Here is an 18,216-nt window from a genome sequence, read left to right as displayed (position 1 = left end):
ACATTGTCAGAATACTGCCTAAGCACTTATGTACCTGCTTCCTCCCAGGGCTGGCTCCAGGCACCAGCGAAGAGCAGTGCCTGAGGCGGCCAATAGAAAGGGCGGCACGTCCGGGTCTGCGGCGCAGCACTTTTGGCAGTGGGTCGTTCACTCCCTCGCTTCTTCGGCGGCAGTTCAATCGTTTTTTTGCCACTTGCGGCGGCAAAAAGCTGGAGCCATCCCTGCTTCCTCCTTTCACCTTCTCACCCAATACATATTACATAACATTTATATAGCACGTGCATCTCCGAAGCACTGGCAGACCTTAATGATTTCACAACACTGGGAGAGGTAGGCAAAGTTTTATTCCCATTTTATGCATGGGGAAGCTGAGGCACATGGAGAGACAATTTACCCCAGGTAACATAGGATGTCAGACCAGAGTGTAGGGCCGATAATTTTTGTTCCCTTTCATGCACTGGTCACTAAGTGTGCACTGCCTTCAAGGCAGACGTCTTTGCTCCATACTTTACTGAGGTATAGTCTTACAAGGTTTCTAACATTGTAAATGTTCAAGACTAACACCCAGGACCGCGCCAGGGTTTCTCGCGCCCTAGGCGCACGGCCATTTTCACCGCCCCCGCCGCTGATCTGTGGCTCTGGTGGAGCTGCCGCAGGCATTCCTGGGAGGGTCCGTTGGTCCGTGGCTTCGGTGGAGCTGCAGCAGGGGCATGCTCGGCGAGGTCCACTGGAGCCGCGGGAGCAGCCGACCGTCCGCAGGCATGACTGCGGGCTCCACCGGAGCCGCGGACCAACGGACCTCCGCAGGCATGCCTGCGCAGGTCAGCTTGACGCGGCTGCTGCCCCCCTGGCAAAATACCACCCCCTCAATAATCCTGGCGCCCTAGGCGATTGCCTAGGCTGCCTAAATGGTAGCACTGGCCCTGCTAACACCTACTCTTATCACATAAATTGTTTTTTAAAAAGCAAACGTGCACAATACAATATATGCCCTACTAATGAGCAGTTGTTTTCAGTGCCAAGCCTTTTAGTGAAAAAATGTAAAACCCCATACTGTTTCTCAAGAGAATAGCTTGGATTATTCAAGTCTCAGGTTGCTTCTAGGGAATGGCTGCAGGCAGCAACTTCCTATTTCAGCCTGTCATTCAAAGCTAAGAGCACTAGCCAAAATACACCTCTCTGTGCATCTCACATTTAATAAAGAGAATTAAGTGTGAAATTGTTCTTGGAAATCTCTCTCTCCCACGTGGACCGAAATTTGGTATTCTGAATTCTGCTCTGATGTGAGTTCTTTCTACTTGCTTTCAAAATTAAGTTAAAGGGACAGACAAGTAGCTTAGGATCAATATTTGCCCTACCAAAAAGCCTGAACAAGGAATGCTTTTGAATTCCAGCTATACTAATATAACTTCATTGTTTTATTGTTGAGAATTGTCTGGAATGTAAGTGTATATTTATATGGAACCTTCACTGAAGAAGTTATGTGCCCTGTGTTCCCTCTGCGGCAGCAGTTAACAAACATGATTTCTAGAGATGTATATTTTTCCTCTCATTCCAAACCAACCCAAGATTTTTTTAAAAGTTAATTTCAAGCAGCTTGAGAAATACTAAGTTACAACAAGGGAAGACAGACGCCTTCTGAATCCTGCACTGGACATTGTGGATCCCTTCCCACGTGTTTGTGTGGATGATCTGAAGATGACTGGTAACAGGCAAATGATAAATTCACCTGCATCATTTAGTTTTGTCTCCAGACTTTTCGAGTCTGAACGAGTGTTACAGAAGTGTGATTGGGGTGGATGAGGGGAATCTGTGATGATAATTGGCCCAATTTGGGATGCTGATTTTGCCGAGATGATTTTCTTCATGCTAAAGGATATATGTATAATCTTTGAGAGGTATTGAGACTGATCATGCAGAGTTGGAAAAGTAATGTAGTTCCTAAACTCAAGGAGTGAGCGAGAGCTTAGCGGTGTTTATGTTAAAATGACAGATTGTGAACCATGTACCAATTACTCATTTTATTATAGAAAGCATACTGAAGAGTAATCTGAAGACACTTCTATGGTAGCAGGGTGGGGTGGGATATTGCTGGCTTCTGTTCTGCTTTCGGTTGTCTATTATGTTGGGTGTTTTTTCTGGATCTGTGACTCCTCTCTGGTTTTGGGTGGTGTTTTTCTATTTTGAGACTAGGCTCAATGGGATTGATATTGTCTTGAGTTATTTTATAGCACCCTAGATTTTCACACAATACCTAGAAGGATATTTTCCCTGCCGCAAAGAGTTTACAATCTAAGGCCCTAAACCTGCAAATGCTTAATTTTAAGCAGTTGAGTAGTCTCACTGAAATCAAGGCTTAAAGTTTGTGTTGGTAGGATCAGGGTCTAAATTTTAGGTGTGACACATAGGAGAGGATAAGAGGAGGGTTTTCAAAGGTTCCAGTAACCAATGACACGCTTGCCTAGATTAAGTATGTGCACTTCTTGGTGGGCCTATGAAGATTTTTTGCTGAGTACAAAAATAAAGAATAAGATTATGAAAATTATTAATATTTTTAACATACAGAAAAGGTTAAGGTAAAAGAATTCTCTCATTAGCGCATATAAATAAATACCTAGATAGCGGCATTGTGAAATTTTGCTAAATATTTTAGATGAGTCAAACACTGCAATCCAATTAAACTATCATTATTTCAATGGAAAATTAACATTGAATATTGCATTGAATATGGGCAAAGTGCAAGCAGCATGTGGCTCTTCGAAGGGTCAGCTGCAGCTCGCGGAGCACGGGGCTTCATCCCGTGGGGGAATGGGCGGCTTCACCCCACAGTGGGGCGAGCCAGTGCTCACGGCTTCAGCTCCATGGGGGAAGGGGGGCGGAGGCTCAGGGTATCACCCTGCAGTGGGGTGAGCCAGCGATTGTGGCTTCAGTCCCACAGGAGGAGGGGATCCGCTGCTTGATGCTTCAGCCCCATAGGAGGAGGTGAGCTGATGCTGGGGGCTTCAGCCCTGTAGGTGACACCTAGGTTCCTGTTTCAGCTGCACATGCTCATTATAACAGGACATCGTGTCGCAGTAGTGCTGTGCAGACCTCATGTGCTCTGATCTCCATGCATGCTGCACACTACAGGCTGTGTTTACTGTCCATATGTCACATTTGAATAGTTTTAGATTTAAGTGTTAACCTTACATTAATTTTGTGGATGACAATGACATGTTCAAACTGTATGAAATGCAAGTATGAAGAAGAAAACCAAAATTTTCAGCCAGAATGGGAGGAAGATTTTGCATTCACTAGCAAAAGTGGCAAACCCCTGTGCCTAATCTGCAATGCATTGCACTCTCACTACAAAGTGAACAACTTGAAACATCACTACAAAACAAATCACAATATTTTTTTGTTTAAGTAACCACCTGGATCAGAATTAAGGAAAAACAAGCTACCCACATTAAAATTATGCCTCAGCAATCAACAGACACTGCTTTCTGCATTCAGTAAGGAAGCTAACCCAACAGCTGAAGCTAGTTTTGTTATGGCATGGAATATTGCTCGTGCTAAATGTCAATATTGTGATGGAGAATTTGTTAAGAAGAATATTGCAGAAGTTGGTTTCAATTTTAGATCCAAGCAACACCAAATTTCAATGACTAATACAGCAAATTCCAAATTTGTGCCACGCTGCGGAGAGGCAGCTCTCCCAGATCAGTGCAGATGTTGCAAGCAAGATGCAAAACAATCTAAAGAATTCTCTAGCATTTAACCTAGCTATAGATAAATCCATAGATATTCAGGATAAACCACAATTAGCGATATTTGTTCGTTATGTTTCTGCGGATGTAATTGTGAAAGAAGAAATGTTGTACTTAGTGGCGCTAAAAAAAACGACCTGTGATGTTGACATAAAGAACACACTTGACAAAGCATTGACAAATGCCGATGGACCACTGGATAAACTGGTCAGTGTTGCAGTGGATGGAGCACCTGCAATGGTGGGGGAAAAAGTAGGCCTTATCAGACTCTTAAAAAGCTATCCCAAATTTCCAGAGTTTCTCCCTGCTCATTGTATCATCCATCATGACCATCTCACAGGCAGATGCTTCAAATATGAAAATGTTATGAAAATAGTCCTAGAAATTGTCAGTTTAATCCGTTCAAATGAGAAGACTCATCGAGAGTACAAAAATTTCATTGAATTGGTGGATCTTGAAGACAAACCTAACGTCTCTTTCTACTGTATTGTTAGGTAGTTATCAACCACAAATGTCTTAAATAGGTTTGTGGAGCCTATCAGTGCTTTCCTTGAAGAAAAGGAAAAGTTCTTCCACAGCTGAAAGATGAGCAATGGATGAGAACCCCTGGTATTGCAGTTTCCCCGAGTTTCCCAAGACAGGAGAAGTGTCAGCAATAGATCACTGTTTGGAAGGTTACAATCCTACGTGTTGTTCAGTGTTCTTTTTTCTCCTTTCAAAAATAAAATAAAATTTGAAATTTTGGTTCCTCAGCATTTTTAATGTGACACTGTGATGTAGACTCCGTGTGTGTATTGCTGACAAGATCTTCCTGTTCATGGAGGTGAGACTGAACTTCATATCCCAAATCTGGAGGCCCGGAGGATGTGAATGTTAACCAAGTGGACTGATGCCACCAACCCACATAGGCCAGAGAACAGCTTGCAGCTGCAGTGGTAACTGCTGCTGTTTGATCATCTCCCTTCATATTACATTAGCAATGCCCCTGACCCCTTAGTGAAAAGGACTTTGTTCTCTTCAAAGAATATTAAACATAATGGACAGAAGATTTTTATACTGAATATTTTACTTTGAAAACAAGTAGCAAGTAGTTACAGCTAGGAGGATTCAGGTGGTTGTGCACTGAACCTTGAGATAATCTGTACCCTAAACATCTGGATATGACTTAAGTGGAACAGGCAGGATGACTCCTGAAAGACCGCAGAGCTCAAATGCAGCCAAAGTGGCGGTAAAAGTCATTGCCTCAGCTTGTTGTGTGGTTTTCTGTGTTACTCGGGGCTCCAAAATGCATGCTTTCAACAGCAGTTTTATGATGATTTTATTGGCTAGAAGGAGCTTCTCAAGGTGACTGTGTCTGAAAATCTTGAGAGGGAGAAGTTTTTTAGATGAAAACTATTTAAAAATCTCTTCCTGCTCTGCAACTCTGATAGTGATGAAGAGAATGTCTCTTCCACAATCAAGTCCTTGTGCGATACATGTATTAAAATTTTACACAGTAATGCAGATCTTGATGGCCCAGTGGGTACCATTATTGGTTTCGAGGAATATTGACCTGTTCATCAGAAAGCCTTTTGCTTAGAGAAACCCCTTCTGTTGGAATAAGAAGCCACCTAGTGGGTTTAAATATTTACCTGACGTATTTTTCAGATAGTTGTTATGGTGGCACCTGAAGGCTATAGCAATGGATACATAAGAAATATATAGACAGATGTGCATCATATTCACATGAGGCAAATTTTCAAAGAACTTAGTGGGAGGAAAAATTTGGTATGCTTGTAAGAAACAGCAAAATGTGCCCCTCATAAATGAACATTAATGACCTCAGTAGAAGAGGCACACGTACTCCAATGTGCTTAAATTGTTGTGTGGCTTGAATAATGAGGAGAATCTCACTAGGTCTTACTGCGTCATGGACAGACAATATCTTTCTAGTTTATTTACAACAGCAGGGAGTTGTGAAATAAGTCTGTTACTATCATAAACCTTTAACAGTAGGGCCACATTTTCCAACCCAATGTGCTCTTTATTATGATTGTCACTAACTAGAAAGTTGTGTTTTCTGACTGAACATCATTCTGTGCCAGTGGACACTGAGGAGTTCTTATCCAGAGGCTATTTGGAACGTGAGCTCAAAGTTTTTATTATTAATCATATTTTTTATTAAATACTTCAACAGAAGTATTGCGTGGTGAATAAAATGGAGCCAGACAGCAGATCTGATTTGAAGAATGAACTTTCTGGAGTTCCTAACAACACCTCTCCCTGCAGTGCCCCTCAAGATACATTTCCCTCACCTCATCTCATGGTTTATCATCTCTTGATCGTGGGCCTCCTTCCAAAATCTCAATTCCTGAGATAATTCAGAAAATTCTCCTTTTTTTGATAGAATGAAATTTGTCCAGCAATATTAATTCTTGATAAGCTCATTTGGCTTATGATTCCATTATCCTCTTCATATTTGTTCCATCATTTTGCTAGGAAAAGGAGTTAAATTTACAGGATGGTAATGTTTGAGATCACTTTTCTTTCCTTTCTTTGAAGATCAGTACTGCCTTTTGCTTACCTCCAATTTCCAGTACCTCCCCAATTGTCTCATCCTCCCCCCCAATATTCAGTGACATGGCAAGTTTGTTAGCAAATTCCCTTAGTGCTGTAGAAGGCATAGCCGCTGTTACAGGAGTTCAGAATCTCAGTCATTTAAGTCCTCCATTAATTCGTATAGTTCAGGTGATGGAAAGGTGAAAAGCAGCAAACTGAAGTAGGGAACAAAATATGAGGTAAACTGATATGTGGAAAAAGTTCCTACTGAAACAAGGAAATAGAGGAGGTGCACGTGGAGGAACAAAGCAACTTCTCTTAATAAAATTAACCCAACAGTACAGTGACACCAGTGGTCTTGGGTATGGCGTGCGTGCGTGCATGCATGCATGCATATATATATATATAGTAACATACTTAATAAAACTGTCTTTTTTGTAGGATTCCTGGCAGACTGAATGACAGAAGAACTCCTCTGGGAGAACTGAACTGGATCTTTACAGCAATCACAGACACCATTGCATGGAATGTCCTGCCACGAGGTAGGACTGTCTGGCAGTTAACGATGCATGTTTTCATCAGGAACAAGTGCTGCCTGCTCAGAGTAGAGGAGTAGGGAAATTAGATAAGGGAGTTAATAAAACAAGGAAGAAAGAGAGTCTGATAACAAAATAGGTGGAGGAAACCTGAGCAGAGGTGAGAGATGAGAAGAAAGAGTCCGTGCCTGGGAAGGGGAAAAACAACAGAAAGGCAGAAACTATTCGTTTTCTAAGTGGAGAGAGGGAAGAGTGGGTGCAGAGCTGGGTGAATAATTGATTTTTGTTTGTTGGCCATTCTGAAAAATTGGGGAATAAATTCAGTCCTGGTCAAACTGAATTAGAAAATGCCAATAAAATATATAAGGCGAATGAAAAAAGTCAGTTTTGGGTCAAAGAAAATGTATAGTACAACCTGAATGTTTCGTTTCTTGGCATTTGTAAAAGGCTAGCTTCACTTTAACTTAGGTCTCACGCTTCCCAGGCAAGGGCCCTAACCACTAAGGTATAGGGTATTCTGAGGTGGGTGTCTCTGCATCTCTCTTGTTGAAACTATTGTGCTTTGCATAAAATACTTGGAATGATCATTGGGCCAAAGAAAGAACATGAGATTGATTCTGTAGCCTCATGGTTAGGGCATACGCCTGGGATGAGGAGACCTGGCTTCAAATCCCTGCTCCAGTGAATATTTATGCAAAGTGGATTAGCTTCAACAGGAGAAATTGAGAGAGACGTGGTGGTGGCTAGCGCACTCAATTGGGATAGAGCCTGAGTTCATGTCCTTGCCCCAGAGCAGGAATTCAAACCTGGGTCTTCCACATCCCAGGTGAATCCTTTAACCACTGGGCCAAAAGTTATAAGGTGGGCTCTCCTACCATCACCTCTCATTCTTTTGTTTTGTGAATCTAGCCTGATTTTTTTTTTCTGGCTGAAACTATTTAGCAAATTCATTTCAAATTCACAAATAGTTTTGGTCGACCAAAACTTCATTTTTCAGTGAAGAAACTAGTCAAAAAAACTTTGTCCCACTCTAAGTGTGACTTCAGTAGAGATGTTATTGTCACACTTGTCAGGCAAACTCAGTGCCCATTAATCCTTCTGCAGGTGTAAAGTAACAGCAAAACTATTTCTGGAGGTCTTGGGTTTTTGCTTTTCTGTGTATTTTTTTGTTGGAGGAAAATATTCATTGATCGGCTCGTGTGTGTGTGTGTGTATCTGCTGGTACAAAATGCTTCTTACAGATCACTGAAGGTACCTATGTCACACGCACATTATCTCTCTGCAGATCTCTTCCAGAAGCTCTTCAGGCAGGATCTGCTGGTGGCTAGTTTATTTCGTAACTTCCTGTTGGCAGAAAGGATTATGAGGTCTTACAACTGTACCCCTGTCAGCAGCCCACGTCTGCCTCCAACCTATATGCATGCAATGTGGTAAGTCACTGCTGGCAGGGTACCTCTTGGTTTGAAGACTTTGTACAGATGCCTTGGGGAGATTTCAACAGCCGCTGTCATACAAGGTTGTTATCACCGGAATCTGCGCAGCACTTTCCTGATTAAATCGGTGGATCAGAAATAGAAGTGCATGTGGCAACTTAATACCTATCTCCAAATGTATTGCTTCCCGGTGTGTATGGTACCTCATTAATATAATTCTGATATAATTCCCTGATACAAAAGCTCCACTTCAGCTAAGTAACATTTCAGCCCAAATAGAGAAACAATGGAGCATCAGCCAGCTTTCTGTTTTGCTGGCATAAAGCTGTGAGTGTAATGGAGAGACCTGGGATAGTTGGGGCTAAGGGAAGAATTCTTGTAACTTTCACAATAGAAAGTAAAAGGAGGTGGGGTTTGTTATAGAGTTCATTTCCTGGCACTCTGCTTCTTTTTAGAAGATTAATGGAAATGCAAATGACTCGCATTATGGAAAGCCTTTTAAATGCATTCCTGACTAATAAACAAATGCTGAGTGAATACAAAAGCCCTCCTTATAATTCTTAGTCCTGACTAATTAAGGCTAGAATTATACAAAACTTGGCTAAGTGTAACCTGATGGGGCCAAGCTAACACAATTTCTTCAAGAGAAAATGATGCCTCTGTAATCTCCAAAAAATTAATAAAGTAATTGCTAAATGTAATTGAATAGGCTTAATTTACTTGGATATTCAGAGAACTTTTGATAAAGTCCCTCCATCAGACTACAGGGGAAAACAAAGGGTACTTCTACACTACAGGATTATTCCGATTTTACATAAACTGGTTTTGTAAAACAGATTGTATAAAGTCGAGTGCACGCGGCCACACTAAGCACATTAATTTGGCAGTGTGCGTCCATGTACCGAAGCTAGCGTCAATTTCCAGAGCGTTGCACTGTGGGTAGCTATCCAGTAGCTATCCCATAGTTTCCGCAGTCTCCTCCGCTTCTTGGAATTCTGAGTTGAGATCCCAGTGCCTGATGGGGTAAAAAACATTGTCGCGGGTGGTTCTGGGTACAGCCTCACCCCTCCCTCCGTGCTCGTGAGGAGGGAAGGGGAGGAGGCATGCTGCTGTTCGTGCTGCGCACACAATCTACCAGGCCGTATGCAGTAGACATATAGGTGACATTGAAAAAAGTCAAGAAATACGATTTTTCCCTTTTGCTTTCACAGGAGGTAAAAGGGGGTAAATTGACGAGATTATACCTGAACAACCTGGGACCAATGATGTTTGATCCTACATGGATTGGGACTCAGCCAAGAATGCAAATGCTTTTTGGGACTGTGGATAGCGGAGTCCTCATACCCCCCCCCCCCAACCATGCACGTCCGTTTTGATTCTTTGTCTTCCGTTATGGCTCTTGTCTGCGCACAGCACTTGGGCATGTGGGCCTCTGTTATCATAGCCTGGAATTTTCAAATGCTTTGTCATTTCTTTCTGTAATGGAGCTGTTGATAGAACAGATTTAGTCTCCCCAACACAATCACATCCAGTAATCTCCCATAACGATCCATGGCTGGAGCTACTTTTGCGTTTTGGACTGTATCGCCCACCCGGCTGACAGAGCGTCACACCTGGCCAAACAGGAAATGAAATCAAAAGTTCAAGTTTTCAACTGTCTACCTGGCCAGTGCATGCCGAATACTCAGATTGCTTCCAAGATGTGGCACGATATGGTATGTGAAGATACCGCCGCGAGACCAATACCATCCTGTACCATCCTGCCGAGAATGACCGGGAGTCATTCCTATTTTTACCCAGGCGCCCCTGCGGCGACCTCACCAAGGCCGGACCAGAGCACTCACGGAATGATGAGGATGGCTATCAGTCATTTTGTACTGTACCGTCTGCACTAGAGGGGAAGGGAGAGATGCTGCTGTTCAGTGCTGCAGCACCACATCTACCAGCAGTATCAGTAGAAGTTCCATATGGTGACATTGAAAAAAGTCAATCAATAAACGATTTTTCCCTTTTCTTTCACAGGAGGTAAAAGGGGGGTAAAATTGACGAGATATTACCCTGAACAACCTTGGACAATGTGTTTGACCCTACAGGCATTGGGAGCTCAGCCAAGAATGCAAATGCTTTTTGGGGACTGTGGATAGCTGGAGTCCTCAGTACCCCCCCTCCCTCCATGAGGCGTCCGTTTGATTCTTTGGCTTTCCGTTATGCTTGTCGCACAGCACTGGCTGTGGGCCTCTGTCTATCATAGCCTGGAGAATTTTTCAAATGCTTTGTCATTTCATCTTCTGTAATGGAGCTGTGATAGAACAGATTTGTCTCCCCATACAGCATCAGATCCAGTATCTCCCATACGATCCATGCTGGAGCTCTTTTGGATTTGGGACTGTATCGCCACCCGTGCTGATCAGAGCTCGACACACTGGGCAAACAGGAAATGAAATTCAAAAGTTCAAGTTTTCCTGTCTACCTGGCCAGTGCATCCGAATTCAGATTGCTTTCCAGAGTGGTCACAATGGTGCACTGTGAGATACCGCCCGGAGCCAATACCGATTTGCGGCCACACTAACCCTAATCCGATACGGTAATACTGATTTCAGTGCTACTCCTCTTGTCAGGGAGGAGTACAGAAACCGGTTTAAAGGGCCCTTTATATCGATATAAAGGGCCTCGTTGTGTGGACGGGTGCAGGGTTAAATCGGTTTAATGCTGCTAAATTCAGTTTAAATGCGTAGTGTAGACCAAGCCAAAGTTTGAGTAGAGTGAAAAGTCACATCATGGAAAAACTGGTTGAGGTGGCAGAAGTCATATTACATGGAGAGAAGTTCCTAGTTCAGTATTGGGATCATTGTTAAATACATTCATTAATCATTTGGAGGAAGAAGTAGACAGTGATTAGAAGTTTACTGATAACAAAAAAATTGCTTTAATTAATAAAAAAACATGGCGGGACTATGGAAAATGCACATTGGCACCTATAGCCAAAGCTGCTCATATGTCCTTTTAAATTGGAGGAACTTCTGAGGAAAAAGATTTGTCATTGTACATAGCACAATGAAGTTGGCTTGTTACTGTGGTGTAAAAGCAAACAGGTTGTTTGTATGCACAAAAGGGATAGAACATGTAGCATACCAAAAAATGAGTGAGCGCTCATCTGTATGACTGTATCGAATAGTTGCCTCACCTGAAAGGTATGCCAGAGCGTGGAAACCCCCTGAGAAGGATAATGCAGATATGGTTATAGGTTGTGCAGGATTTTTATATGGGCAGAGATATACAAACAAATCTTTCTAGATACTTATACCATGCTCATTATCAGGGTATCTGAGCTCCTTCTGGTTTCTTGCTGGAGTCCTTCTGTGAGGCAATGTGGCTTAGTGGATAGAACACTGGACTGGAACTCAGGAGATGTATGTTCTATTTCTGGCTCTTCCACTGATACTGGATGACCATGGGCAAGTCACACCTTCTGTGCCTCAGTTTCTCCAGCTGTAAAATGGGGATAATGGTATTGACCTTTGTAAAGTGCTTTGAGATCTGTGGATGAAAGTGCTAAATAAGAGCTGTTATTATTGTTTTCATTTTTACTTAGTATTTACCAAAAGCAGAGCTTCCTTAGGAAAACATTCATCATGTCTGCTTTTACTGACTCTCAGATGGTAGCAGCCCATGAAGGGAGAAATGAACAGATAGCTCCTTGATGCATATTTTTAGTGCTCTTCCAAAAAGGCAGTATTTAAAATAAAATTCAGGTCAGGGGAGACTTTCTTATTTGTCAGAGGAGGCCCAGCAACATAACAGTTGGAGAAACTCTAGTTTAATGTCTAGTTAAAGATTTTATAAAAAATAATCCTGTGCCCATGTATAGCACCTTTTATCCTCAACTCTCTTAGCACATCACAGACTTTACGCCTTGCAGCCCACCTATAAACTAGGGAAGGTCCCAAGGCTCAGCAGAAGTGACTGACTTAGTCACACAGCAGGTCAGCTGCAGGGCATGGGGGAAGGGAACATGGTCCTGACTCCGTGTCCTGTGCTGTAACTCACTAGATAGTCAGGTCTCCCTAGGCCTCACACAGAGCTGTACTCTGAAGCCTTTTGGCTGTTTTTCTTTTTTTATTAAAGCAGACCATTGCTGGAAATTTAACCCAGAAAATGTGGTGGAGGAAAGAACCAGAACTTACATTGCTGGATGATAAGAGACATATTGGATGACAGAAAGCAAATGTGCACCGCTGAGTACACTGGTTGTCATTCAGTTGTGAGCTTCTCACAGATTTTTGTACCTGGCAGATCAGAATTTGAATGCTTATGAATGTGGGTACTGGCTGTGCTGTCATCCATAGCGATGTGATCTGCAGGAGGCCAACAAGAAACCCCTAGGATCTGCTATAATATGTAAATGGATGATGAGCTCAGACACTTAGTCCTACAACACATCAATGTGTGTTCCTCCAGGACCTGACTTAAAGGTTTTCTGCTTCTCCCTACCCTCAGTTCTAGTTACTTTGCTTATTATGTTGGTTGTCACAGGAGTGTTGTGATGGGGCCTATTCCCCCACATCCATACTGAGGCAAGCAGGTATTGTGTGCCTCTACTCCCTTACATTTGATTTCATAGTTTAAAGCCTTCATGCTATTGTGCTGGTTAGCTTCCCCACCTATTTAAGAGTAGTTCAGATCCTTCCTCCACTCTTCCTCGAGATGCTGATCTCCCCACCTAATCTGTATCCTTCCACACCCAGAAATTATGGGTGATTGGCCCAGTCCCTCCTCGCCATAGACACCATTTGTGCTGCATTTTGGTGTATGCCCAGTCACTGGATAAAGATGGAATCCATGCCAAACTCTGTTCATCCCTCTACTTAGCTGGCTGCGGAAGCAATAGTTTTACCATATGCCTTCACTGTTTAGAAAACTGTCTGTTAAAACTTACATTGTTATAATACTGCCAGCTCTACTGAAGTGCCTTATAATTTATCTTGCAGTTCAGATGTGAAGATGAAACAATCTCATTGGAGAAGTATGAAATAGCAATTGTATGTAAAACACAATCAAATTTTCTTCTGTTTGTTAGCGCATAGGGAGATACAGGATACACAAGCAAGCTGTAAAAAGGAGTCTGTTTTGGAACTGCATGAGTAATATTGAGTCACATACTTTCTTCCCTTTCTCCACACCTTCCCTTCTCCTCGTGTACTCTTTGAGATCATTATGATGTTCTCTGTGTCTGTCTTCCATTCAGAAACATAAGTAATTTTAGTGATTCACTGATTATAGTAAAATATATTGAATGGATTCTGAAATTTGCACATGCTGTTTGCTCCTCCCCCTTTCTGGGAAACACTGGTCAATTGTACAGTAAAGATGCCCTGCACCACACCTTGCAATTCTGCTTCTGTTACTGGAAACACCCTTACTGCCAGTGTAAGAGTGGAAAGACTAGAAAGCATCTTCTGCTTCTTGTAATTCCATCAAGTTCCTTGTCTTAACACAAATGGGCTACAAAAACCAGAGTTCGGTGTTCAAGTTTCCCCCATTTCTCCTTCCAATTAGTGTTATAGAGCTGGGTCTGGCACCTTGTTGTTTCTGCTGCAGTTACATCAGTGATAGAAAACCACAAAGCAGTTGACAAAATATCATGATGGTGTCCTGCTCAGCTACAAGTGCACCGCAGGACTGTGCATATGCTGTGAAATATTTGTCCACTTGACTTGAGCATCACTTGATCTCATGAATAATTATGGCTTTCCCTTTTTAGAAGTTAAATGTAGACCATGTTGCTCTATGTTTTGGTGTATATCTTTGTCTGTGCTTCTGCCTGATGGTTTTCTCTAGACCACGCTCACTTTTCACATCATTTGAGGATCCTGAATAGATTAACCCTTTTCTGGAAATAGTCGCCAGGCTGCCAATGGCATTAGAAGTGTCTACAGATAAGAGTGTTTCTCTCTTCTGTCTTAGTCATCTGGAAGTAAATTCTCTGTGACCAGTTAAATCAGCTCTCTTAATTTATCCTGTAGACCAATGCTCTCTAACGTCTAAATCATTTCTTCTAGCCAGGAGATTGGGCTATAGGGCAAGTCTTGTTTTCTGAGGCCAGTTTTCATCCACTGATCAGCCAGTGTTAGGATGCACCCAATAGGGCACTGAACTTGATAGTCAAGAAACCTGGCTTCTGCCCCCTTTTCTGCCACTGACTGCTGTTTGGCCCTAAATGTGTGACCTAACTTCTCTGTCCCTCTGTTACACCTCTACCCCGATATAACACCACCCAATATAATGCGGTAAAGCAGCGCTCCGGCGGATCAAATCAAGTTCGATATAACGCGGTTTCACCTATAACGCGGTAAGATTTTTTTGGCTCCCAAGGACAGCGTGATATCGAGGTAGAGGTGTAGCACTCCACGCCTGTCTCTCTCGTCTACTTAAACTGTAAGTTCTTCAGGGCAGGGATTTTCTCTTACTGTTTGTACAATGTGAAGTGCAGTGGGACCCAGATCTTGAGTGAGTCCTGTGCGCACTACTGTGGTAGAAGTAGTAGTAATATTCATTGAGGGACACGCCAATTCAAAGTCTAGATGTATTTGTCTGTGGTGTGTGAAAGGGGAAGAAACTTTTTTTTCCTGCCTGCACATGGGTCTCCATGGCTATGGATTGTAGTTTATACATTGTGATCACCAGTAGAAAATTGTAATGATGGTAGCTAAGTAAACTGACAGACTTCTCCTGATGTGTAAGTTAGGCCATGTATTAAAAACAAGGCACCTTTACTATGTTGTGGCAGAGATGTGTTTATAATAATAATAGAAATATTGCTACAGTAAATATACAAAGCATGAAATTCTAGCTGAAAAGAAAACCATAATGTAACATCCCAATAACAGATGAGGAGGGAGATTCTTGAGTCTTTGGACATTGTGGGAAGTATTGCAAAAAAGGGGCAAGTCTGCAATTTTCTTCACTGGTGGATTTAAAAAGGACGCTTCTTTTAGAAACACAGAAGTGTCTTACCATCTCAGCAAGAGCAAAATGACTGAAGGATTTAGGGGGCATTTGGCTACTCTGTGTTAGCCTTTTATAGGCTTGGGTGGGTTCTTGTTTCAATCAGAAACATGAGGTTTTTGGCTCCACCTCCAGTACCTATCAGTACCCTCCTACTTTGATCAGGAAAGGTCCAGAGCTGCTATAGTAGGGCATGGGTTGAGGTCAGGATTGAGATTCATTGACTGACAAGAGGAAGGTTGCCCATTGCTGCCTCTAACTAGCACTATCAGACCCACCTTTTCAAGAACACTGAAATACTTACCAAAGATTTTATAGCTCTAAATGTTTGTAAAAATACATATTTCGGAGTGCTTCCCTCTTGCCTTCCCTAGAGCAGGATCCGTGAGTCTGCAGTATCACTGTGGAGCCGCTGGCTTCAGACTGATATTTGAAAATTCAGTCAAATAGGACATGCTACTGAGTTGTAGCTGCAAAAAAACCAAACATGGAAATAACATGTTCAACGTAGTTGGTACAGACTGAAATGTTTCAGTGTCAGAAATGTACACAATTCAATCAAGTATATTTGTGTTAGTCCCCAGAGCACAGATGGCTGAAACTCAGATGACCTTAGCAGCTCCCGAGAAAATCATCAACTTCGTTTCCAAAATGAAGGAGTCCAGTACTTTTTTTTTCTTCCTGTGGTGTAATGCAGTCTAATACCAGCAGTTTCCACGCAGAGAGAACAGAAGCATAAGAGACATCAGTAATTCTTTACCAAAAATGAGATGTGCGGATTAAAAGCATCAGGCACACTGTCTCAGCCCAGAAAATTAAAGTTAAATGTAATAAGTTCTGCCTTCATGATCTGCAAACTACTACAGTACATGTGGGTGAAGAAATACTGAGGTGCGTCTCTGTAACTGTGTTTTATTTATGTTGATAAAGTATTACTGTGAGCTTCCACCATGGAACATTTTATCGTCTCACATAATAAAATGGTCTTTAAGCAAAGCTAGATGCACTGTGCTTTCCATTCCCCGCTTAACAGTCCAAAACTTTGGAGCACCTCAGAAAACACAAACTAAAGGCAGTTGGAAGAGATCGGGATAAATTATTTAAAAGGTTATAATACATTTCTAAACAAAATTGAAGTTAAAATACATGAGCACTTCCCTCAAGGGAGGGGAGAGTTAATGACAGAATCCAGGGAGTCCTTTCTTGTTTGTTTTTTGATGTAGAGTCATGCCATTTTCCTCAAAGAGGAGACTAAGGGGAAATATGACAGAGGTCTATAAAATCATGAGTGATGTGGAGAAAGTGAATAAGGAAAAGTTATTTGCTTGTTCCCATAATACAAGAATGAGGGGTCAGCAAATGAAATTAATGGGCAGCAGGTTTAAAACAAATAAAAATAAGTTCTTCACACAGCGCACTGTCAACCTGTGGAACTCCTTGCCTTGAGGAGATTGTGAAGGCCAGGACTATAACAGAGTTTAAAAGAGAACTAGCTAAATCCATGGAGGTTAAGTCCATTAATGGCTATTAGCCAAGATGGATAAGGAATGGTGTCCCTAGCCTCTGTTTGTCAGAGGGTGGCGATGGATGGCAGGAGAGAGATCACTTGATCATTACCTGTTAGGTTCACTCCCTCTGGGGCACCTGGCATTGGCCACTGTCGGTAGACAGGATACTGGGCTGACCCTGTATGACCATTCTTACGTTATGTTAATTTCTGCATTGCTTCAAAGTAATAGCTCTATTTTGTATTTCCAATGAGGGTGCCTTGTGGGATTGATTGATCAGTAAAGATGGAGGTGTTATGTATGGTTGGATTGCTTTCCTTGTAGACTCCTTCCCTGGGCATGCCCCACTCCATTGCCAGTTTCAGAAATACAAATGTTCTTTCCTGTTGGGCATAGTTTTCAACTCAGTGAACTGAGCGGAATGTCAGACTAGTGAGAAACTGAAAAATACATGTTTCCCAAATTCACTGGAAGAGGACAAGACTGGGGTATGTCCTCTAAATGTTTGAAGCTGTGGCATCTCTTTCTGCCTCTTGAAAGATTATTGAAAACCAGCAACTTTAATGACCCCAACTTCTTTAATTAGGTTGCACCACAGCAGATCATGGGAAGAGATAGTGTAAATTAATCTAGTCCTGTTCCTACCCACTTCCTTGAAGTATGACTCTATTCTGAGGAGAAGGGCAAACATAAAGATAAATATGTTCCCCGCCCCTCGGCATTTACTATCTAAGAAACATTCAAATGTGAGATTCACTTGGGGTGCACAATGCAGGCCCACAAAAATAGTGGCTGGGTTGAGCTACAGCTGCAAATCGTGGTCCAAAAAAGTAAAATGGGCTTCTCAGTTGTCTTAAAAACTTGCTTGTTTCCTTGAGGGAAATGTAGGAGTACATGCCACACTTAGCATTTTGCAGCTGAATAGGCATTAAAATAGGGGACTATTGTATCCCAAAGGAGTTGAGTCACTTCTCAAATCTAACCAATTAACTATCTAATGGGTTTGAGAAACCTAACATCCCTTCCTGCTCAGTACCCACCGAGTTCTTGTGTTGAACATTGCTGTGATCGTTATCAATGTGGACATGGGAGCTAACTCCTACCAGCAATTACAAAGGCCATCAGTCGTTTAATTCTCTCAGGTCTGTTTTAACTTAAACTATAAGACTAAATCTGGCAGATGTCCAACTTCACAATCTTCATGGCATATAGTGAAGAGCAGGTGACTTGCCTCTGCTAAGAGGCATTATATCAACTTACCTCATTCACAGAATAAGTAGGGACAACAGAGTGTAAAAACATGAAATCTAATTAAAAATATGTTTAGGCAGAATAATGCATGGATGTGGTAATGCCCAACTGTTTTAGGAGACCACCTTGCAGCTATTGCATCATAGCTTCAGCACATTTCAAAACAAGAATGGAAATCTGGATAGTGAGGAAATGC

General features: G+C 42.1%; 1 protein-coding gene across 3 annotated transcripts in view; it reads left to right on the top strand.

Annotated features, from left to right (window-relative positions):
• The window catches only part of RPTOR (regulatory associated protein of MTOR complex 1), a 290,490-nt gene that overhangs the window by 157,002 nt on the left and 115,272 nt on the right, over nt 1-18,216 (top strand). For 2 of the 3 annotated variants that reach the window (XM_032797289.2, XM_032797288.2), the window contains exons 8-9: nt 6,729-6,829; nt 8,109-8,253. The exons of the other annotated variant lie outside the window; for it this stretch is intronic. In XM_032797289.2, coding sequence (XP_032653180.1) covers nt 6,729-6,829; nt 8,109-8,253 — 246 coding nt within the window. The remainder of the gene's footprint in view (nt 1-6,728; nt 6,830-8,108; nt 8,254-18,216) is intronic. 3 annotated transcript variants of the gene reach the window in all.

Source organism: Chelonoidis abingdonii, chromosome 13 (assembly GCF_003597395.2).
Source record: "Chelonoidis abingdonii isolate Lonesome George chromosome 13, CheloAbing_2.0, whole genome shotgun sequence".
Lineage (NCBI taxonomy): Eukaryota > Metazoa > Chordata > Testudines > Testudinidae > Chelonoidis > Chelonoidis abingdonii.
The sequence above is the reverse complement of the archived record's forward strand: the minus strand, read 5'-3'. Positions and strand labels throughout refer to the sequence as shown.